This window comes from Schizosaccharomyces osmophilus, chromosome 1, assembly GCF_027921745.1.
Source record: "Schizosaccharomyces osmophilus chromosome 1, complete sequence".
Classification (NCBI taxonomy): domain Eukaryota; kingdom Fungi; phylum Ascomycota; class Schizosaccharomycetes; order Schizosaccharomycetales; family Schizosaccharomycetaceae; genus Schizosaccharomyces; species Schizosaccharomyces osmophilus.
In genome coordinates, this window is record NC_079238.1 from 1,995,721 (window position 1) to 2,016,990 (window position 21,270).

The 21,270-nt window shown below is 38.6% G+C and overlaps 7 protein-coding genes and 2 non-coding genes across 9 annotated transcripts; 5 read left to right on the forward strand and 4 right to left on the reverse strand.

Annotated features, from left to right (window-relative positions):
* Positions 1–771: 771 nt before the first annotated feature.
* mok12 (prospore membrane alpha-1,3-glucan synthase Mok12) lies at positions 772–7,791 on the forward strand (the record flags this gene model as incomplete). Its single annotated transcript, XM_056179702.1, has 1 exon — positions 772–7,791. One exon carries the CDS (start codon positions 772–774, stop codon positions 7,789–7,791), a length of 7,020 nt encoding a protein of 2,339 aa, XP_056037038.1.
* A 691-nt stretch (positions 7,792–8,482) lies between these two features.
* act1 (actin Act1) lies at positions 8,483–9,610 on the forward strand (the record flags this gene model as incomplete). Its single annotated transcript, XM_056179703.1, has 1 exon — positions 8,483–9,610. The coding sequence occupies one exon, from the start codon at positions 8,483–8,485 to the stop codon at positions 9,608–9,610; it is 1,128 nt and encodes a 375-aa protein (XP_056037222.1).
* Positions 9,611–10,693: 1,083 nt separating this feature from the next.
* mei4 (DNA-binding forkhead transcription factor, meiotic Mei4) lies at positions 10,694–12,601 on the reverse strand (the record flags this gene model as incomplete). Its single annotated transcript, XM_056179704.1, has 2 exons — positions 10,694–12,451; positions 12,488–12,601. 2 exons carry the CDS (start codon positions 12,599–12,601, stop codon positions 10,694–10,696), a joined length of 1,872 nt encoding a protein of 623 aa, XP_056037221.1.
* A 392-nt stretch (positions 12,602–12,993) lies between these two features.
* On the reverse strand, positions 12,994–14,760 carry cdk9 (P-TEFb-associated cyclin-dependent protein kinase Cdk9; the record flags this gene model as incomplete). The annotated part of the gene is made up of 3 exons (XM_056179705.1): positions 12,994–14,388; positions 14,480–14,561; positions 14,618–14,760. 3 exons carry the CDS (start codon positions 14,758–14,760, stop codon positions 12,994–12,996), a joined length of 1,620 nt encoding a protein of 539 aa, XP_056037220.1.
* Positions 14,761–15,218: 458 nt separating this feature from the next.
* Positions 15,219–16,729, reverse strand: wdr8 (mitosis-specific spindle pole body WD repeat protein Wdr8; the record flags this gene model as incomplete). Its single annotated transcript, XM_056179706.1, has 2 exons — positions 15,219–16,225; positions 16,291–16,729. 2 exons carry the CDS (start codon positions 16,727–16,729, stop codon positions 15,219–15,221), a joined length of 1,446 nt encoding a protein of 481 aa, XP_056037219.1.
* A 118-nt stretch (positions 16,730–16,847) lies between these two features.
* Positions 16,848–17,059, forward strand: snR95. The gene has a single exon (XR_008803668.1). It is a non-coding gene; the product is annotated as a box H/ACA small nucleolar RNA snR95 (small nucleolar RNA).
* Positions 17,060–17,526: 467 nt separating this feature from the next.
* On the forward strand, positions 17,527–17,599 carry SOMG_20051. The gene has a single exon. It is a non-coding gene; the product is annotated as a tRNA-Trp (tRNA).
* A 685-nt stretch (positions 17,600–18,284) lies between these two features.
* Positions 18,285–19,574, forward strand: omh5 (Golgi alpha-1,2-mannosyltransferase Omh5; the record flags this gene model as incomplete). Its single annotated transcript, XM_056179707.1, has 2 exons — positions 18,285–19,265; positions 19,350–19,574. The coding sequence occupies 2 exons, from the start codon at positions 18,285–18,287 to the stop codon at positions 19,572–19,574; spliced, it is 1,206 nt and encodes a 401-aa protein (XP_056037218.1).
* Positions 19,575–19,833: 259 nt separating this feature from the next.
* On the reverse strand, positions 19,834–20,733 carry git5 (heterotrimeric G protein beta (WD repeat) subunit Git5; the record flags this gene model as incomplete). The annotated part of the gene is made up of 1 exon (XM_056179708.1): positions 19,834–20,733. One exon carries the CDS (start codon positions 20,731–20,733, stop codon positions 19,834–19,836), a length of 900 nt encoding a protein of 299 aa, XP_056037217.1.
* Positions 20,734–21,270: the final 537 nt, after the last annotated feature.

A 21,270-nucleotide genomic window follows, 5' to 3' on the forward strand; every position in this document is an offset into this window, starting at 1 on the left:
TGGCTAGGCAGAAAAACCTAACTAATACGTACTTAACTTTCAGGATTAACTACGGAACGTATGAAAAATCCCAAGTTTGCTGTACTCTCATTTCGCTTGGGACGCTTCAAAGAACAACATCGAGTTCAATCGCTTGATAATTCAGTTTTCAATAACCTAATAGAAAAGAAAACAAGGCTTTAATTTTACTTTACTTATTTTCTTTCTCTATGTTGTTTGTTTACTTTCTCGCTCTGTTCTCAGCGGCATAAATATATCCCCTTAGCACTATCACGACTTATTGACTAAAATAACTTCTTTATTTTTTTCTCTGTGTCTCTAAATAATCAGCTGGAAGTGGTCAGGGATGTTATTTATTTTCTTTGCACTCAAGTCTAAGCTTACACTTCAATGACTCATCTTAGCAGTCATTTGACTTCAGCCCTACTGAGTTTTCTACCTAGGACTGCTACACAGCGAATACTTCCCTCATTAAAAATGGAAGCCCCTCAACGAAAGCTGACATCAAGAGAGAATCATGAACAGTGACTCAATCTTTACTCTTCTTCATACTGGGAACAGTCTCATGAGCTGCTCTCAGTTCCTTTATCTAGCTGAATTCTGCAATCTTTAACTAAACCCATTCATATATCTCAGTCTAGTTTTGGTCGTCTTTCTTTTGAGTGCAAGGATATCGATATAGCCTAAATTATCTCTCTCCTTTCCTTCCTTATTCTTTCTTTTTATCCGTTTTGATAGTTTAACTTCAAAAAAACATCGTTCTTTTTTATAATGCTTTTTACTGGCATTACAAATTCCATTTATGTTATCCTTCTTTTTCTATTTTCGAGATTTGTTTCTTCTGCAATCTTAACGGATAAGAATGAAAAATGGAACTTGAATCGAAACCGAACAGCAACAACTATTCTGGATTTCTACTCTGAATGGACTGATCATGAATATTTCCCTTCTCCCTCAAATTGGCGGGCTCTTCCTTTCTACACCGTAATCTTAGACAAGTGGACGAATGGGCTTCCCGAAAATGATGCTATTGAGGGAACTGTTTTTGAACATGATCCTTATGAAGTAACTTTCCGTGCCGGTGGTGATATCGCTGGCCTTGCGACGCCTCGTTCACTTGATTACTTAGAGGGAATGGGTATTAAAGCTATATATGTAGCAGGTACACCATTCGAAAACTTGCCATGGACTCCCGATGGTTATTCGCCGCTCGATTTCACTCTCTTAGACAAGCATACAGGGACTCTACAAGAATGGCATGATTCGATTATGAAACTACATGAACGAGGGTTTTATATTGTTCTAGATTTAACTGTTTCAACCTTATCGGAATTGAGTTTCTTTAGCAATATCAGTGATTCGTTTGCTAATACTTCGGCTCCTTTTAGTACAAATGGTTATACTATGAAATATAAAAATACTCAACACTTTTACTCCGATTTTCAATTATCTAATGGAACTGAGTATCCTTGCGCAGGACCTGCGTTTTGGGACATTACTGGCTTACCTATAAACAACACTGCAGACAAAGAATTAATTGAGCAAATTACTTGTATTCAGGGTGATTTCGATCATTACGGTGATGTTGAAGCTTTTGGTAATCATCCTCCATGGTGGCGCCAACTGTCAAACTTCGCTTCAGTACAAGACCGTCTAAGAGACTGGGATCCTATTGTTGCCAAAAAGTTGAAACATGTTGCGTGTCTTGCAGTTAAAATGCTTGACGTCGATGGAATTCGTATTGATAAAGCAACTCAGATTACTGCCGACTTTTTGGGAAGCTGGAGCTCTTCTGTTCGTAAATGCGCTCGGGAAGTAGGGAAAGACAACTTCTTTATTCCTGGAGAAGTTACAAGTGGTGCTGACTTTGGTTCTATATACATTGGTCGTGGTCGACAGGCTGATCAGCGCCCTGAAAACGACGTGGCTGCTCTAAAAGTTGGCTACAATGAGACCGAATTTTTCCTGAGAAAGGAAGGTGATTCTGCTTTGGATTCTGTCTCCTTCCACTATTCGATTTATCGTGCTATAACTTTGCTACTAGGACTCCAAGGTAAACTATTCGCAACGTATGATCTAAACCGTCATGATTTTGCATACATGTGGAGGCAAATGCTTATTCAAGACGACTTGATTAATGCCAATACTGGAAAGCTTGATCCAAGACATCTTTACGGTGTCACCAACCAGGATATTTTCAGATGGCCTTCGACTAAAGATGGAGAATACAAACAACTACTGGGATTTTTTATCACTCATTTATTGATGCCTGGAATTCCGTTGGTTTACTATGGTGAAGAACAAAATTTGAAGTTACTTGACAACCAGGCTGCCAACTATGTCTTTGGAAGACAGCCTATAACTTCTTCGATTGGTTGGCAGAAGCACGGATGTTACCAAATTGGAAACACGCAGTATTCGGAGCTAGATTTCTCGCCCGCCAGCGCAGCTTGTCATGATGACTGGAATAGTTTCGATCATTTAGATCCAAGCTCCCATACCAGAAATTACATTTCAAGAATGAACGAAATCAGAAGTCATTATCCACAAATTCGAGATGGTTGGGATCTTGTAGCATTAGGAAGATGGACAGAGGATGGTGTATTCCCTGGTAATGAGATGTATGCTGAAGCCACTCCAACAATGTGGGGTTTGTGGTCTTTTTCTCGTGGACCATTGCGACCTTTTCAAAACTTTGGAAATCAAAGTGATTATACGTGGCTCCTCTTTTCCAATCGAAACACATCCAAGACGTTCGAATTCAATTGCTCAGAAAAGGCAGAGTATAAATTTCCTCCCTATTATGCCCCCTTAGGACCTTTTAAGAATGGTACTACCATCAAGAATTTACTTTATCCATACGAGGAAATAACTCTGTCAGCTTCCACTTTAGATTCACCGGAGTTTGGAAACATCGGCTGCATTCCTCGACTTGAAATAGATGCCTACGGTTCAAAAGTATTTGTTAAAAAGGAAAATTGGCTAAAGCCGTCTTTGTATTTAACCGATTTCTTGCCTGGGCATGACCACCGCGTATATACGTCGTCTAAACTGACGTCGATAAACATCAGCTTGGGCTTTTCAGAGGCTGTTGATTGTCATTCTTTGGCAAAGAAGATTACCATCAATACTCATACACTCGGAAATTATTCAACACCGAAAATAGAAGAATCGAGCATCTCCTGTGCTCTTCTCGAAAAGCCTGCTACTCAAATTTTTACCAATGCACCTGCTACGCGATGGTACTTTAATGCGACTTTGGAAGAAGTTCCGCATGGACTACATGAGCTAGTATTAGAGGACATAAAAAGTACTTCTAATCGGACTATGGCTGCTCAACGCGCCAGACTATTATTGCGGGTCGGTAATGGAGAAAATCCAATGGTTTATCCAAGCAACGCTACCTTTAGCAAAGAATTGTTACATATAGATGATGGAGATATATATGTAAACCATACTGGTATAGGAGCTGATAAGTATCGTTATTCGCTGAATTTTGGAAGCACTTTTTCTCCTTGGAAACAATTAACATCTGCTTCCGAAAAGCTTAATAAACAACATTGGAACGGAAGTCATGTTCAAGGGTGGGATGGAGAGCATGTGATTGTTCAGTACTGGTCTAGTTTAGCTATGTCTACGGCTCATATTCAGCACGGAGATTCGTTAGGTCTTCCTAGACAATTTCCTCATTTGTTTGTACAGGGTGCATTCAATCGATTCGGTTATGATGGATCAATCCCTAGCAAAATGCGCTATAACCCCGATAACAGAACTTGGACTTATGAGCTAATTTCCACCTGGCCAGCTCAAGTTGTACTGAACGTTTGGGGAATGAATCCAGACAACAACGCAGATGAAGGATGGATCTATGGTGATTTGGATAACGATACAATTATCGATAGAGTTCCTCCCGGTACTAGCAGAATATCCAACTTTATTCGGTTCCTCGATCCTCCCCCAAAACCATATCTATCGTATAAAATGTACGTCAATGATTTTACTCGGCAATTACATTATGTACCTAAAGGTTCATGGTCCGTTCAAATCATTTGTGTTTCACTGTTAATATTTCTTCCTCCTACTGCGGCTACTTTGTCTGTACTTCTGTATGGTGGAGCTTTTTCCCGAGTTACCATCTTTAACGGAAGTAAGAGTAAAGGATGGAAGGGTTTCAAACAAAGGTTTAGAAATGCTTGCTCTAAGTTATTTCCTTTTGGTATCTCTCTACCCATCGATAACAATTCGGAATTAATGAAGCAACTACCGCCATCCTCGAAGAAACGTAATGTACTGGTAGCTACATTAGAATATGACATCCCTGAATTGGGCCTGCGCGTCAAAATAGGTGGTTTAGGTGTCATGGCTCAACTAATGTCTCAGCACTTAGAGATCCAAGACATGGTTTGGGTAATTCCTATAATCAGTGGGCTTGAGTATCCATTCGAGCAATTCTCTACTGAGCCCAAGATTGAAGTCAAAATTCATGATGTGGATTTCGTTGTCAATTGCTACTCTTACAAGATGAATAACATCACTTATATTTTTGTACAATCCGAAGTTTTCTACATGCAATCGACGAAGGAGCCTTACCCTTCGAAGATGGATGACTTAAACTCGGCAATGTTTTATTCAACTTGGAATCAGTGCATAGCTGAAGTATGGCGCCGTTATCCTTTAGACATCTATCATGCGAATGACTATCATGGTGCTTTGGCTCCCCTTTATCTATTACCCGAAGTCATCCCGGTAGCAGTTTCTCTCCACAATGCCGAATTCCAAGGTCTCTGGCCATTACGAAAAGCAGAAGAAGTTGATTGCGTTTGCTCGATTTTCAATATTTCTAGAGAGGTCTGCGCTGAGTATGTTCAGTTTGGACATGTTTTTAATTTGCTCCATTCCATAATCTCTTATGTTAGAAAGCATCAAGGTGGTTACGGTGTAGTAGCTGTATCTGATAAGTACAGCAAGCAGTCATTAACAAGATATCCTATTTTTTGGAGTTTGGTTCACATAAGTGGATTACCCAACCCTGATCCAAGTGACTTAAATATGATCAGTAATTTGGATGAACGTAACGATGTCGATTTCGTTCTGGAAGCCAAACGAAAACTGTTAAAAAGACAAACTCAAGAATGGGCTGGATTAGACGTGGATCCTTCTGCTCAATTGTTGGTTTTTGTGGGACGTTGGTCACAACAGAAAGGAATTGATTTGATTGCTGACTTAGCTCCAAAACTTTTAGCTGAATACAATGTTCAGATTATTACAATTGGACCTGTGATCGATTTACATGGTCAATTTGCTGCTGAAAAACTTCAGTATGTTGCGAGCTGTTATCCAAATAGAGTTTTCAGCCGGCCCGTTTTTACCGCTGTTCCTCCATTCCTTTTCGCTGGTGCAGACTTTGCTCTAATCCCTTCCAGAGATGAACCGTTTGGCTTGGTAGCAGTCGAATTCGGAAGAAAGGGTGTTCTCTGCATTGGATCACGGACAGGAGGTTTAGGTTATATGCCCGGTTGGTGGTTCCAAATGGCTTCTCCAAATACAGGACATTTACTAGCTCAGTTTGAAAATGCTATATCAAAAGCTTTACAAAGCCCAGCGGAAATGAGAGCAAGGCTTAGAGCTGAGGCTTTACGCCAACGTTTTCCTGTGTGTGTTTGGAAACAGAAGACTGATGATTTACTGAAAGCTTGTATATACGTGCATGAGATCGAAGAAATCAAGAAGTCTAGTTTCCTTTACAAAGGTTATCAATACTTGAAGTCTGCTGGTGATCAAGTTACGTCCAAGTTTTCTCGTAATGCTTTGCTCCGTCGTGAAGAATCTGCTGAGCCTGCATTAAACGATAATTCACCAATACGCAATGAAGTAAATGCTGTACTAAATGAACCATACATATCGGAATCTTCTCCAAAGGCAAAAGAAGAAACTGAAGAAGTGGAATTCTATTCTATTGGTGACGTCCTTAATAGCTCCCAATCAGCTAGTCCTTATTCATCGGAGGAGTCGGTTGTTGAGCAGAATGACAGAAGTTTTGACAATTTCGCTCGTGATTTGCAAACCCACAATTATGCCAATACACGAGAAGTTTTTGATATTCAAGAAACGTCAGAAGCTACAGAAGAAGACACTATAAGAGACCATGTGATTCCAGTTAATGATTCGTCTGTCGATTTTGAGAATTTGAATGCCGATAAATATAATGCCATCGTGGAATCTAAGCCTGTCGTTTTCCATGGGTCTGTTACGTTTACCGATGAAGATGGAAACACCAGAAGACTATTTTTATCCAAACTTGATGATCTGACCAGTAACAATACTATGAAGTCTTTGTCCATTGATCATTTCATTCGAAAGCATGAACGGAAGTATTTCTCTGGGCTTAGAAAACAAGAAACTGATGTGAGATTGAATTTCTTTTCTGAAAAGGATAAGGAAAAAGCATGTTCGATTACTGAAACCGTCAAACCGCTTGAGACGGAGACGGTTGAGAACAATGCTATACAAAAGATTATGCTTCATAATATTGGTAGCTGGCCTTTATACACAATTATACTCGCTATAGGACAAATTCTTGGTGCATCTTCTTATCAATTAACTTTGTTATCTGGAGAATCAGCACAGTCGACAAATTCTATGTATATATTGCTCGCTCTTTTCTCAGCATTTTCTTTATTCTGGTGGTTCTTATCAAGATTTGTACAAGGAAGATACATACTTAGTTTACCGTTCCTTTGCTTTGGCCTTTCATTTTTCTTGGTTTCGATAACACATTTCTTTCAAAAGACTAATGCTTGTTCAATACTTCAACACATTGCTGCCTACGTATACGCAATTTCCAGCTCAACCGGTTCCTTATATTTTGCATGGAATTTCGGTGCTGAAGGTGGGATTGCCACGCATCATTGGATTGTAAGAGCTTGTTTGGTACATGGTGTACAGCAAATTTGGTCTGCAATTCTGTGGGCATGGGGAGATTTAATTTCCAAAAAAGATACTGGACAAAAGGTGGGACCAGGAATTTTTGCAGGTGGATTGGTTGCATCGGTGGCTTGTTTCTGTTTAGCATACGTAACATTTGTCGGTCTTCCTACATACTATAGACAGAGTCCTTCTATCATTCCTGCGTTTTATCGCTCTCTCTCTAAACGTTCTATAGTACTTTGGTTTTTTATTGCCCAGATTCTGAGTAACTATTGGTTAGCAGTTCCTTATGGACAGGCTTGGCGATTCTTTTGGAACACTAGTCACACGCCTTTTTGGGGCATCGTTGTTTTGTTGTTGATATTTTTCATTGCTGTATGGATAATAGTCCTTTACGGGATAAAGTTCTTATCGTTGAACAATGTTTGGTTTCCTGTTATTTTTGGATTGGGCTTATTATGTCCAAGATGGTGCTTAGAATTTTGGTCTTCTTCCGGATTAGGCTTGAATCTGCCGTGGGCGGGTCGGATAGCTCCGGTGCTCACAAAGTTGATTTGGCTATATCTAGCGCTTTGGGATGGCATTCAAGGAATTGGTATTGGTGTTATGTTACTGCAAACGTTAGCGCGTGATCACGTGGCATTCACTTTAATGCTTTCTCAGGTTGTCAGTTCTTTAACAATCATGGTAGCCAAACCTACTATACCTGTGAGTGATAAAGTATTTCCCAATTTGGGCGCTTGGAATCCGTCGGAAGGTCCTGGTCCTTGTTCTTCACCTTGCTTTTACATTGCACTGATCTGTCAAATAATCGCGATTGGAGGTCTCTTTTACTACTATCGGAAGAGTCAGCTTGCTCTCTAATGTCAGTTGTTAATTTAGACAAGTGTGTTGGTGAGCGCCAACCCTCTTAGTTTTATTATATTCAAAAAAAAAAAAAAAAAAAAAAAAAAAAAGAAAGAAAGAAAGAAAAGAAACTGTATATAGACATATATGTATTTAATGAGCTTTTTGATGAGTTTTAATAATGATTATTTTCCGTTGAATGTTTAGATCAGAGTCCCTTCTGTATCATAGAGAAATTCGCATATTACTAGCTGTTTTCACTATTCTCATTGTAAAGAGGACTATATGTAACTGTTTTATTTATTTATTTTTTGAAAGCATGCTTGGAAAGTTTCTAAAGCCAAGATTCTAACAATCAAATAGCATGGGTTTATATTTACTAGTGCATATAAACGCGGTTCTTTATCTATGATACGGATAGGTAAGGCAGCTACTTGGCGGAATCTCAGCAGTTAAAGAATGATACTAGAGAAGGGACGGTATAGATGATTATCAATGGAACAAGAAAACTATAAAGAACTCATACATAACTATACAGCAGATAGCTATATTTGTTTACTAAAAAATATATATCTAATATTTGTAGTATAGATTTTTTTCGTTATCTTTATGTAATTCCGCTTCATACAGATCACCACAGCCTTACATTGAACTTACCGTTTACCAACTACTTTTTGTAAGCAATACAAAAACTCAAAAACCAAAAACCATGGAAGAAGAAATCGCAGCATTAGTTATTGATAACGGCTCTGGTATGTGCAAGGCCGGTTTCGCCGGTGATGATGCCCCTAGAGCTGTTTTCCCATCTATCGTCGGTAGACCTCGTCACCACGGTATCATGGTGGGTATGGGTCAAAAGGACTCCTATGTTGGTGATGAAGCTCAAAGCAAGCGTGGTATTTTGACTTTGAAGTACCCCATTGAACATGGTATCGTCAACAACTGGGATGATATGGAAAAAATCTGGCACCACACCTTCTACAACGAGTTGCGTGTTGCTCCCGAAGAGCACCCCTGCTTGTTAACTGAAGCTCCCTTGAACCCCAAGTCTAACCGTGAAAAGATGACTCAAATCATCTTTGAAACCTTCAATGCTCCCGCCTTTTACGTTTCTATTCAAGCCGTCTTGTCCTTGTACGCTTCCGGTCGTACCACTGGTATCGTTTTGGACTCCGGTGATGGTGTCACTCACACCGTTCCTATTTATGAAGGTTATGCTCTTCCTCATGCCATTATGCGCCTTGACCTTGCCGGTCGTGACTTGACTGATTACCTTATGAAGATCCTTATGGAACGTGGTTACACTTTCTCTACCACTGCCGAACGTGAAATTGTTCGTGATATTAAGGAGAAGCTCTGCTATGTTGCCTTGGACTTTGAACAAGAACTTCAAACCGCTGCTCAATCTTCTTCTCTCGAGAAGTCTTATGAACTTCCTGACGGCCAAGTTATCACCATTGGTAACGAGCGTTTCCGTGCTCCCGAAGCTATGTTCCAACCTTCTGTTTTGGGTCTTGAAAACGCTGGTGTTCATGAAGCTACTTATAACTCTATTATGAAGTGTGATGTTGATATTCGTAAAGATTTGTATGGTAACGTTGTTATGTCTGGTGGTACTACTATGTACCCTGGTATCGCCGATCGTATGCAGAAGGAAATTCAAGCTCTTGCTCCTAGCTCCATGAAGGTTAAGATTGTTGCTCCCCCCGAGCGTAAGTATTCTGTCTGGATTGGTGGTTCCATTCTTGCCTCTCTTTCTACTTTCCAACAAATGTGGATCTCCAAGCAGGAATACGATGAGAGCGGTCCTGGCATCGTTTACCGCAAGTGCTTCTAAGTTCTTTCATTTTTGTAACGTTTACGTACTTTTGAATAACATCGATTCTTTCTGATATATATTTTTCTAACTCCTCAATCTTTACATATCGTGTTCCTTTTCAAATGACCTTCTAAAATGATCGATGGTTTATCTTTTAACTGATCGGGAGTTTTCGTTATGGACAGGGTGCTTTACTTTCTCCTTGTTGCTTTCGTTTAGCTGGTACTCTGCTTTTTTTACTTATTTTTGTTAGTATAGACAAAAAAAGGAGTTCTACATCTTGTTTATGAAATTGCGACAAAGTATCTTGTCCATGATTTGAATCCTACGTTGCTTTCGTCTATAGAATTTAAAAGTTCTCACTTTGGTTTTCCATCAAGACCGATGCATCGTGTGATGTGTCCCTATTGATGGTTTCTTTACTACTATTATCAATTAGATAATTATAAATGAATGATATAAACTGTTTTAATTTTTTTATACAGCAAGCGTTGAGTAAGTGTATGTGTTGTCAATGGTGTAAGTGGTGTATAAAGGATACAACTACTTGGAAGTGAAATGTGCTGCAAACAGAAGGTATAAGCTTTTACAATTCCAATTTGGCAGTATGACTTAATAAATAAATAAATATATTTAATATTTCTAACATACGACGATATGTGTAGTGCCGTGAGATAAATTCCGGTACGTACTTGTTCAAAACTATTAGGGTAGAGAAGTCGGAAAAATCAGAAGACAGGTTTCCCAAAAAAAAACCCATATAAAGCTTCTAAATTAGTTAGAGAATAAGATCATTGCCATTAACATACCCTTCTCACCATAGAGCTTGATAGACTATAAGTATACTTCGAGAAAAGGCGTGAGTGTCGCCTAAAATGAGTAAGGATATAAATAGGGAGGAGCATCAAAGTCATGAGATTATTAATAAAAGCATTATGTTGGTATTTCTATATCATCAAAGTGGGCAGCTTCATGATACATCATAAACAGTTTTGGCATCATTCAACTTCGGGTCGATATTTAATATATACAAGGCCCATAAGTTATGGCTTTCGAAAAAGCACAAGCATTATCTACTCATTAAATATTAAAAAAGGTAATTCATCGAAAATCATTAATTTCCGAACCCAGGCGTAGCAGTTGCTTATCTGCTTCATCTAAATGTTCAAAATTGCTACCAGAGCATTCTTCAACCTTGTTTGCATTTTGCCTTGCCTTAGAGCAAGAGGGAATCTCCTTCGTCTTACTTTCGTACGCTAATTGCTCAGCAATTGAGTCGTCTGATGTTTGTTCAAATGAGTCGTTCCCTTGTTTTAGTATTTGAGAAGAATATAAAGATGTGGGAGCAATTGAACCAGAGTCATTAGCATTACTAGATTCGATGACTGTTTCTGGGCTGTTTTGAAAACAAGCAGCCGAAACCAAATCGTCGAGTGAAGACTGAAAAGAATGATGGTCGAACAAAGATTCAGAAAATAATTGGCTGGACGTGTTCCATGGATCAGAACCATCAAGGGGCGGTGCTAAATCCATAGGACAAAGTAAGGATTTCACATGCTCTCGATGCTTCTTTAAGGAAGTTGCCGGGCTATTTGGGGATACTTTGGTACAGGGACTTTCGGTGGCATTATTAGAATTGTAACTGGATGGATAGACGGCGTCTGGGGCAGAGTAAGAAGTATCAGTACGATGGAAAGAAGGACATCCAGGGTAGTCAAAAAACCGAGAAGGACAGGTCAGGGTTGATATCCTTTTTGACAGATATTGAGGTGAATGAGAATTCGGAGAAGCAACATACGAAGTTACTAAATTTTGTTGCTGAGAAACGGGAAAATCAGCTTGTAAGACATCTTCTGTATTTGTTGAATAGGAAATGTCGTTAGAGGAAAACGCTTGGCGGAAATAGGGTTGCTCATCATCAGCAAAGCTACTGAGGGAATAGTCCTGGTAGGATGAAAGTTGGGAGAATGGAGGTTCATTGTTATCATAAAATGGTTGATCAGATGAATTAGAATGTTCTTGTTGTTTTAGATCAGTGAGAGAAGGTTCAGAAGCTTTGTTTATGTTTGAAGCAGATGATAAAGTAAGTGGTGACTTGTTTGTTTGTTTCAAACCATGGTCATAGTTTAAGGGCAATGCTGGTTCCGTATTACTTTTAGTAAGTGGAGGTTTAGAGGCTGAAGCGTTTGCGTTTGAGGAACCACCAGATTTGAATGCATTGATCCGTGTTCTTTTACGAGGGAATGAGTTGTCCCGTTTTAAAGATGGTTTAAGATCATTACTCCTTGAAGAGGTCCGCTTTTTAGAGTTTGAATCTGAGGAGCCTCCGCGGTTTAATTTAATATTGACAAACCCTTGCACATACTCAGGATCAATTGTCCAATAATGACCTTTTGATACCTTTCCTTTGCTTTTCCCAACCTTCAAAAAGGCTTTATTCAATGATAAATTGTGTCGAATGCTATTCTGCCAGCCTCCATCATGGTTTAAGTAGTAGCGAAAGGTATTTCGAATCCACGTGTAAATACCATTCAAAGTTAATTGTCTGTCTGGGGTTTGAAGAATAGCTAAACCTATCAATGTAGCATAGGAACATGGTGGTTTCTCTCCAGTGTCAACAAATCCTGCGATTTCGTCTCCGAAAAGCAATTGGCGAATGTTTTCGCTGTTCAAATTCTCCTTGTTTTCTTCGACTTCAGATTCGAGGTTCTCACAAAGCTCTTGCTTAAGCAAAGGGATAGAAGTTTCAGTTTTGTCAAAGTTTGAGGTTGTTTCCAGCGTTGGATTTACCCTTTCATTATTAGCACCATGAATACCTAACGGTTTCCGTTTATCACTCATTAGTCCAATTGTGAACTTCTTTTTATTTATTTATTTATAAGATTACCGATTCACCTGTTCTTCTATGGTTTGATAGACTCCCCGATGTTGGTAAAGGACAGTATACGTAGAAGGCTGGTTCAGCGTTGAATATAAACAATCAATATACGATATAGCAATATGGACCATTCACGTATCAGAGGTGGTTATTAGTAGGAATTAGTAGAAAATAAACAATATGAAACATATTGAAGAAAATAAATGAGATGTTTTTTTTGGAATCGAAAAAAAGGCCAAGGTATTATGGAAGTAAGATGCTGGTTGCTGATGGAATAGTCAAGATGTATTAAACAATTAAATAAAAGTAAAAGACGTGATCTAATGTTAATAAAAGAGCACGATAGCTATCTGATGTGAGCTCTTAAGTTGAGCTGGCGAATATGGTATACCAAAAGAAAGACGTTATCGAAAATGTGTATGCAAAACATTCTTCGGTAATTATAAGAACCAAGAGAAAGCTATCAAACCTTTAGTATGAACATAAACCTATTTTGTAACGATCGCTCTGGTAGTTTTTATATTTAACCAGGGGAAGGGGAAGGTGCATTCCTTTTTGCATACTCTTCAGAACCAGAGGTGTTACGCAAACTCGATGAAGACCTGTTAGCATCATCACGGTTGCTGACAGGAGGCTGAGGCTCACTAAATTTGGTATTGTTTTGCTGACGTTGCCAAATTGGTTGCTGATCAGTGTTAGATCGTTTTGCAGGAGGTTCTACTGATGTTCGAGAATTATAAGAGTCAGATCGCGATGGTCGATTTCTTGGTTCGGGACGATAATGTCTTTCATGTTCAATGCCAGAAGGGGGAGGATAATCACGGGGACGCTGATACGATTCGGACCTATTGGATATATTTTGATTTTGGTATCTTCGAGAATATTGGTGATATTGTTGTCCACCTCCTTCATTGTCGCGGCGATTTCCACTGCGGTATTGTGGGTTTGGTCTTCGCATTCCATACCAAGGATCACCCGGGCCTCGAGTTACGAAGCGGAAGGAACGCTTTTTGTTGTAAGGGTTGCCGTTAGCATTATGAACATCTCTATCTTTTCTTTTGTCGTATTCGTGTGACGAAGTATAGTGTTGTAGTTGTGAAGGATCCGCAGGTAAAGGCTCAGTAGTGAAATATTCATGATCCAGCGCCATGCCAGCAGATAAACGTTCATCCGGATCCAATCGTAAAATAGAGCCAAATAAGGAAGTCATCACCTTTCCGTAACTAAAAAACGCCGTTTCCAGTGTTCGAGGGTGCGCAGGGAATGAGCGAACACCCTCACATCCTGGTAGTTTTTCCCAATTAGGCATAGAAGCTTGAGTAGGTGATCCGCAAAGTCGAAAAATTCTATCTAATTGATCTAAATCACTGGACCCCTGCATTATTGGTTTTCCTCTGTACATTTCAGCCATTATACATCCAACACTCCACATGTCAATTGCTGTCGTATAGCGACGTTCATTCAATAATAGTTCGGGAGATCGATACCACCTTGTCACCACGCAACCCGTATATTCGCGACGATTCGGGGGAGGAATTCCAGGATTTTTATTTGCATACGATTCTTCGTCTATAACACGAGCCAAACCGAAATCTGCTATTTTCAAAAAGCCGTGATTATCAATCAGCAAATTGGCTGCTTTCAAATCACGGTGAAGAATGAAGCTGTCATGAAGATACTTGGTACCAGCAAGCAACTGTTTCATGTAGCACTTAATTTGAGGTTCGGTGAATTTGACACTAGGATTCTTCAATAATCCGGACAAGTCATGATCCATATAAGGTGTAACCATGTAAATTGAGCCTCGCTTTCGATGCTTCTTGTCAGCCCGTACGACCGTCATATCCGTTAAGGCAATCACATTCTCATGAGAAAGGGATTTTAGGATTTTAATTTCTCGAATTGCAGTTATTGGAAACTATATAGTCAGTCAGCACTTCTGCATAAAAACATAAATATGCCATAAGGCGATCAGTTATGAGTGTCTTCTGGCAGTCATCGTTCCTTACTCCTTCTCGTTCTGTATGTAGCAATATTTTTTTCAAAGCATATAATTTTCCGCTGGCTTTGTTTTTCGATTTATAAACTTCACTGTGTATTTGTTAATAAAGCTACAAGCACGCAGACGAATATATTTCCGTGCATACCCAAAGGTTCCTTCACCCAATTTTTCCATAAGTTCATATGAAAAAAGATGACTGCAGCCTTGGAATCGCTTTTGAAATTCCGAATTCACCTTTCGACGCGAAACTTTTTCATTTTCACTCATTACACCGCCGCTGCGTTTCATGATATGTACCCTAAACCAGCCCAAAATTGTCTTTAAAAAACAAAATTTTTAATGTTACATACACGTTCCGGTAAATGAAATTTATGAAGAATGCTGCATAGATATAATATTGTCGAACGTCCAAGTTTTTCGAATAGAGTAGTTCACTAGATTACACTAATTAAAAACTGAACGTTTACATAATTACGTAGTAAAACAGAGAAACAAAAGTTGCATTTGATTTAATTTCGCAAGTAAAGGATTTCAATTGTGGTTAGCACATGTGGAGCACGAACTATTCAGACAAAGTGTGTATGCGGGTATAGACATGACGGTATAGGAATCATAATTGGAATTCAGAATATGTATATAGAGCAAAGTATTCTTGGGATAACAAGAAACTTAAAGATATGCTTGAGGATTATCCAGTAGCCCATCGTGACCAATTAAACTATCAGTTCTCTCCCCGAAAAGGGTAGCTATTTGGCAGGTATGTGAATTGTTTGTGTTGTCTCTAATTCTTCATTAAGAGATCCTTGAGAAAGCACAAGTTGAGAAGACATTTCCTCTTCGCTTTCCAACAAGTATGCAATTATATAAGCATCTTTGGCAGATATCAACACCGTTGGCGAGTGAAGATGATGGGCGGCGTGAAGCCACTGAGCTTTCTGAATGAAAAAATCTGATTTAGGAATTGTAATGACCCGAGGTTCGTTCCATTTGTAAGACCAAAAATAAATAGAACAATTGAGAATGGACTGCATTTCTTGACCAATCCTAGGTTTTGCATGCTTTGTCTGAATCATTAAACAATGCGGAGAAGTAGGATGCCAAGAAAGATGTTCGACGGGCTGCTGTTGTATGAGTATGGTATCCAATAATTGAGATTGTAAATTCCAAATCCAGACAACATTTTTTTGCTGAAGCGTAAAAGATGCTACAAAAGAATTATCAGCATTAAAGAAAACTTCACAACGTTCATGTTCGTTTAAGGTCCTCATTGCAGTCGGCCATGGAGCGCGCTGATATGTTAGTTTGTACTCTGAAGAAAGGTCTTCTTGCCAACAATTGAGTGCAAAGGGTTGGTCAAAATTATGCTGTAACTGAAAAGTTGGACTGAATGTTTGGGTATCCAGAATAAATATCGTAGAGTTTTGTAAGCTACATAAAGCTAGCAGAGAAGAATCAGGACTCCACTGAGTTTTCGAAAACCCCAATTGTAGATCATCTTCGACCTTATAACTAAATAGGAAAATACCAGGGTCTGAGAAGATATGAATAACGGTGTTTAAAGTGACATCTTGAACAACAAGCCACTGGCCGTTTGGTGACCACGAGACAGAGGATGCATCTATCGTTGGCAATTTGTAATTTCGTTCAAGGTTCCATGTTCCATCTAGCGACGTCTGATAGAAATTGAGAAAGTCAGACCCAAACTTTCGAATTAACATGGAACAAAGGTTGGAATAGGGATGAAAAGCAACAGCTAAATGCAGAGGTTAGGAAGTTAAATTTTTTAAAGATATAAATGTATATATAAATAATACGTACCTTGGTCAATATCGCCCTTTGGATGAGAGACCACAAATCCTTTTTTCGACTCCAAAGTCCAAATCGTAACTTTATTATGGATCTCAGAGAAGAACAACAATTGACCTAGTGGACTGCATTCTATACGTTTCACATGGTCCCGATTACAGTCAATGGTGGCATAAAAATATTCTTGGCGAAAATCTAAAACAAACGCTTTATCCAAAGAAGCCACGCATATTTGCGTTGTTTCAAGAGAATCTCGTCTTGTTATCCAAAACAACCAGGTGGCTTTTTGCACAAAATCTGGATTCAAAAGAAAGACATGCTGCAATTCAAGGGTTTCTATGTTTCGTATCAAAACATGGCCAGACCGAGAAAGGGATGCAATCCAAAGATTACATGGAGAAATGACAGCATGGGTAGGACTTAAACTTGCATATAAAGCAGTTAAATCCATAAAATATCCATTTATTTACCTAAGCGTCTGTACTAGGTTCTTTATTTACATGGAAAGTTGCTATGGCAACGCCTCTGGTAACTTTATGTATATAAAGAGGAACACCTCCTCTGATCTTACCAACCACCACGCCCGCTTTCTTATGAAAAGATGCAAAAATCGAGTGCTGCTTTACTACAATGCGTCGATTTGTGAGAACTTAGTTGCAAAAAACGGCGATATTCGGTCTGTACTTTTGTTGGTTGGGCGTGGCAGAAAGGCCTTTAGGCAGCAGCTCAAAGCAGCTGGTTTTGTCGAAATCGACAAGGTCATCGATAGAGCTGTACATTTCTTGTAGAATTTCATAGCGTTTTAGCGTCCTAGGATTGTTTAGGAGGAATCTAGAAAGTATCGGACGAAAAATTTACAATGCAATAATATCCAATACAGTGTGAATGATTTTGAACATCGTTTCCATTGCTACATATTATTTTCATGTATGTGAGCTTTCGTAGAAAAGCAGAAGAGACAGTCCATCAGTCTTTTAGTCTTTTCGTAAATTCATGTTTAATGCTTTAGATTAGGGATTTTAATGATTTCAGCCTACAAGGATGTTTGAAGGTGAAAGCATGGTACCAAAGATTCTAGAAATGACAGTTCCAATCAATTATTTGTACAATCGTAATAAACAGATTTCACCCATTCTTTTAAAGGTTGAACTGTTTTTTTCCTGGAAGCATACATACATTTATATTCAGCAAAAAGCATGTATTTTATAAAGCGTTATATACACTTAAAATTATAAAAGCAATAAGGAAGGCCCCTTAACTCAGTTGGTAGAGTGTGAGATTCCAAATCTTGAAGTCAAGTGTTCAAGTCACTTAGGGGTCATCTTTTTCAATCAATTTTTGGTACTCGAAAGAAAAGACAATTTTTTGGATGGAATTTATTCATTTTTCTTTTTCTTTTGTGAGTCTATGGTTTAAATACTGGTACAGCGACTTGTGTATGCCTCTGCCCTCGTCAATTATCAAGGTCAGTAAGTCATAAATGATTCTTTTTTGCTTTACGAAGAACGAAACTTGATAAGAAATAAAAAAAACTTTAGAATCCTCTCTATCACAGTTATAAATTTTACTCGACTTTTTCAATTTCAGATCTTTTGTTTACGTACAAGTAAATAAACAAAAGAATAAAAGATCCTCGAAGGGACAATTCGTAAGAGATGTGAAGAATGGTTACTACAAAAGAAACGAATAAATAAAGAGGTAAGAAGACTAAGCTTCGCTTTTTAGTTTCATTTAGTTTTTTGGTTTTTACGATTGTTCTTGAATGATTAAAGACCTTGCGTGGATGTGTGGTAAAGAAGATGAAGTTAAATTTTTCTTTGTTCGATCAATTCATTCGGTATCATAAATGTAACCGCTTGTCTTTTTGATAGAATGGTTATAATAAGCCCCATTAGCGATTTCTCTCTTCTCTTACAATGAACATACAAGGTAGCCACAAAATCCATTCCAAGGAACAACCACTACGCCCGCTTTCAAGTGGGATTGATAGGTTTCTTTTTTTATAAATGGCATTTAAAAAGAATAGACTGTTCTTTTTTGTTTTTGTTTTTATTTGTGGGACTCTATGGTTCCAAAACTGGCACAGATTCTATCGGGTGTTTCTGAAGAAATTGAGACCTATAAATGAAACCTATGATGCTCCTTTTGCCATAGGATGTAAAAATGTAGCCTATGAAGCAAACACCCATCCAAGGATGAATGCTACGTTCATGATGCTTACGCGCAATTCTGATCTTGACGGTGTTTTGTCCAGCATAAAATCGATCGAAAAAAGGTTTAATCAACATTTTAATTACCCTTACGTCTTTTTAAATGACGAGTCATTCTCGGAAGGGTTCAAGGAAGCTGTTCAAAAGGTGACACAGTCCAAAGTGCAATTTGGTGTCGTGGGCCAAGAATTGTGGGACTTTCCATCAAATGTTGATCAAAGTCTCATTGATGAAGCTATCGCCAAACAAGCAGGTATGAAATATGGCAACTTGCCGAGCTATCATAAAATGTGTCGCTTCTTTTCTAAAGAGTTTTACAAGCATCCTTTAGTGCAACAGTATGAGTGGTATTGGCGATTGGAGCCGGAGGTTTCTTTTTCTTGCGATATTTCTTACGATCCCTTTTACTATATGCAAAAATATGACAAGGTCTATGGCTTTGTGATTGCTATTGAAGAAAGAGCAGCAACTATACCAAATCTGTTTCGTTACACAATTGCTCATAAGAAAGCCGCCAATTTAGACACTACAGACCTTTGGAAGTTTTTCCTCAATGATGAATACGATAAGCATGTTCAAATATTGAAAGAAGAACAAAAGTACGATCAAGTCTTTGTATTTCCGGAACCACCTTTAGATAGTATCAATGGTGAAATTTATAATTTATGTCACTTTTGGAGCAATTTCGAGATTGCACGCCTCGATTTCTTTCAAAGCAAAGAATACAATGATTACATGAATGCACTAGAGGAAGCCGGTGGATTCTGGACAGAAAGGGTATGTTATTTTATCATATACAAGAATATTATTTCGTTTATTATAATTATTGTTGTTGTTTCGAATGCTAATCTATTCCTTTAGTGGGGAGACGCGCCTGTACATTCGTTGGCCGTCGGACTATTATTGAATCGATCTCAAGTACATTATTTTCGTGATTTAGGATATCAGCATACGACGATTCAACATTGTGCTCAAGAACTTGGTTGCAATTGCGACTGTCCATTTACTCTGCCGGAAATTGAACCTATATCTGATTCTTGCATCAATCGATGGGCTGAAGTGATGGGTGGATTTTTGGATGAGTAAATTGGTCCAGCTTTAAAAGTGATGAGAATGTTACCTTCATGAATGTGAAGGTGATTAAAAAGGTTTTTGAAAATTAACCATTCATAATTTATTTTTTCTGGGGCGACGTGAAAATTATCTAGTATAAACAATTAAAGTAGTATCTACAAATTAGTATATTCTTCGTCAAACAATATGTATCATCTGTAAGTCATTATGCAACATGTGATTCATGCCAGGTCCTAAATCGTAAAGCTCACAAATCGTTTGTCCAAGCAGATTAGGGGAACCAAAGTCGGATCGTCGAGTCCCAAGAACCGCTTGCTAAAGTTGTTCCATCGGGATTGAGGGTAACGCTACTAACACGGTTATCATGACCTGACAATGAAGTAACTAATTTAGCAGAAGCAGAGTCCCATACCTCGCATACTTTACCTGTAGCTACAATCAAAAATTTACCAGATTTAGAAAAGCAAACAGAACTTACGGGGTTCGATTTTTCTGAGGGGTATTCAAAGATGGCTGTCTTTGCACGAATATCAAAACATTTAGATTTTCCATCCTCAGCACCCGTAGCGAACGATGTTTCCGAAGGAAAAAAAGAAACAGAGTTGATATCAGAATCATTGCCAAAAATAGTCAATCCAGAGGATTTCGTCCGTAGGTCCCATACTCTTGAGGTTTTATCGCAACCGCCAGAAACAAATATATTTGGGTTCCCTGGTAAAAAGTCTAATGCCATGACATCTCCAAGATGTCCTTCAAATTTCGTGATAGAGGTTCGCTTTTGTATGTCCCACAAAATGCAACTTCGATCACCAGAAGAGGTTAATAAACGATTTTCGTCAACATATTTGCATGAAGAGATAAAGCCATCGTGTCCGACAAGATCAATTGGCTCGGCGTCCGGTTTATCTGTGGGGATAACTTTGCAACTGTTGTTTAAACCACCAGCGGCTATGGTCTCTGCGGAAGGCGAAAATGCACATGTCATCACCCAAAGAGAAGGCACTTGGAACAAGGCAAGCTTGTTGTACGTGTTCGCGTCCCAAACGAGCAAAGAATCATCCGCTGATGACAAGATATATCTTCCATCAGAGGACCAATCCACCTTTGGTATCTTGCCTAATGGAGTCTTTAAGACACGAGAGTGTAAGCCTAGCGAAAGTTGGCTAGTCATACCCGCAATTTGTTATAATTTTGTTTGTAGATGTCGTCCACTCAACCAACTGTAAATATCGAGTAACGAAAGAAAAAATCCCTCCCGCGATTTGTTTATTCCACAGTTTGAATTATCCTGAACAGCGTAATATTTGAGAATCGCCAAATGTCACTGTTCGACAAGAAGTTCCCTTCCAAAGGTACTTCTATTGTAAAAACTTGGTTTATAGGGTCGTCTAATACGAGTTTTTGTTAATAAGTTCCTTTGGAACAAGATAAACGTTAGCTTTTGCTTTGACGAAAATTGGTTGTAAGTCCAACGTCAGATGATACTCTATTAGATAACCGATTGTGACCTGATAACACGACAAAAAAATACAAAGTCGGTTTTTATAGTACTTGTAAATATGCGATTGTTGAATGAATTCAATTTACACTTTACTAAAGGAGCCTTAGTAATATAAATGAAATTTTTAGAAGATACTAGTATAACGTTATAATCAGAAACAAAACATAGGCCGGTTCATATAATGGTTCAAGACAGCTTCTTATATAC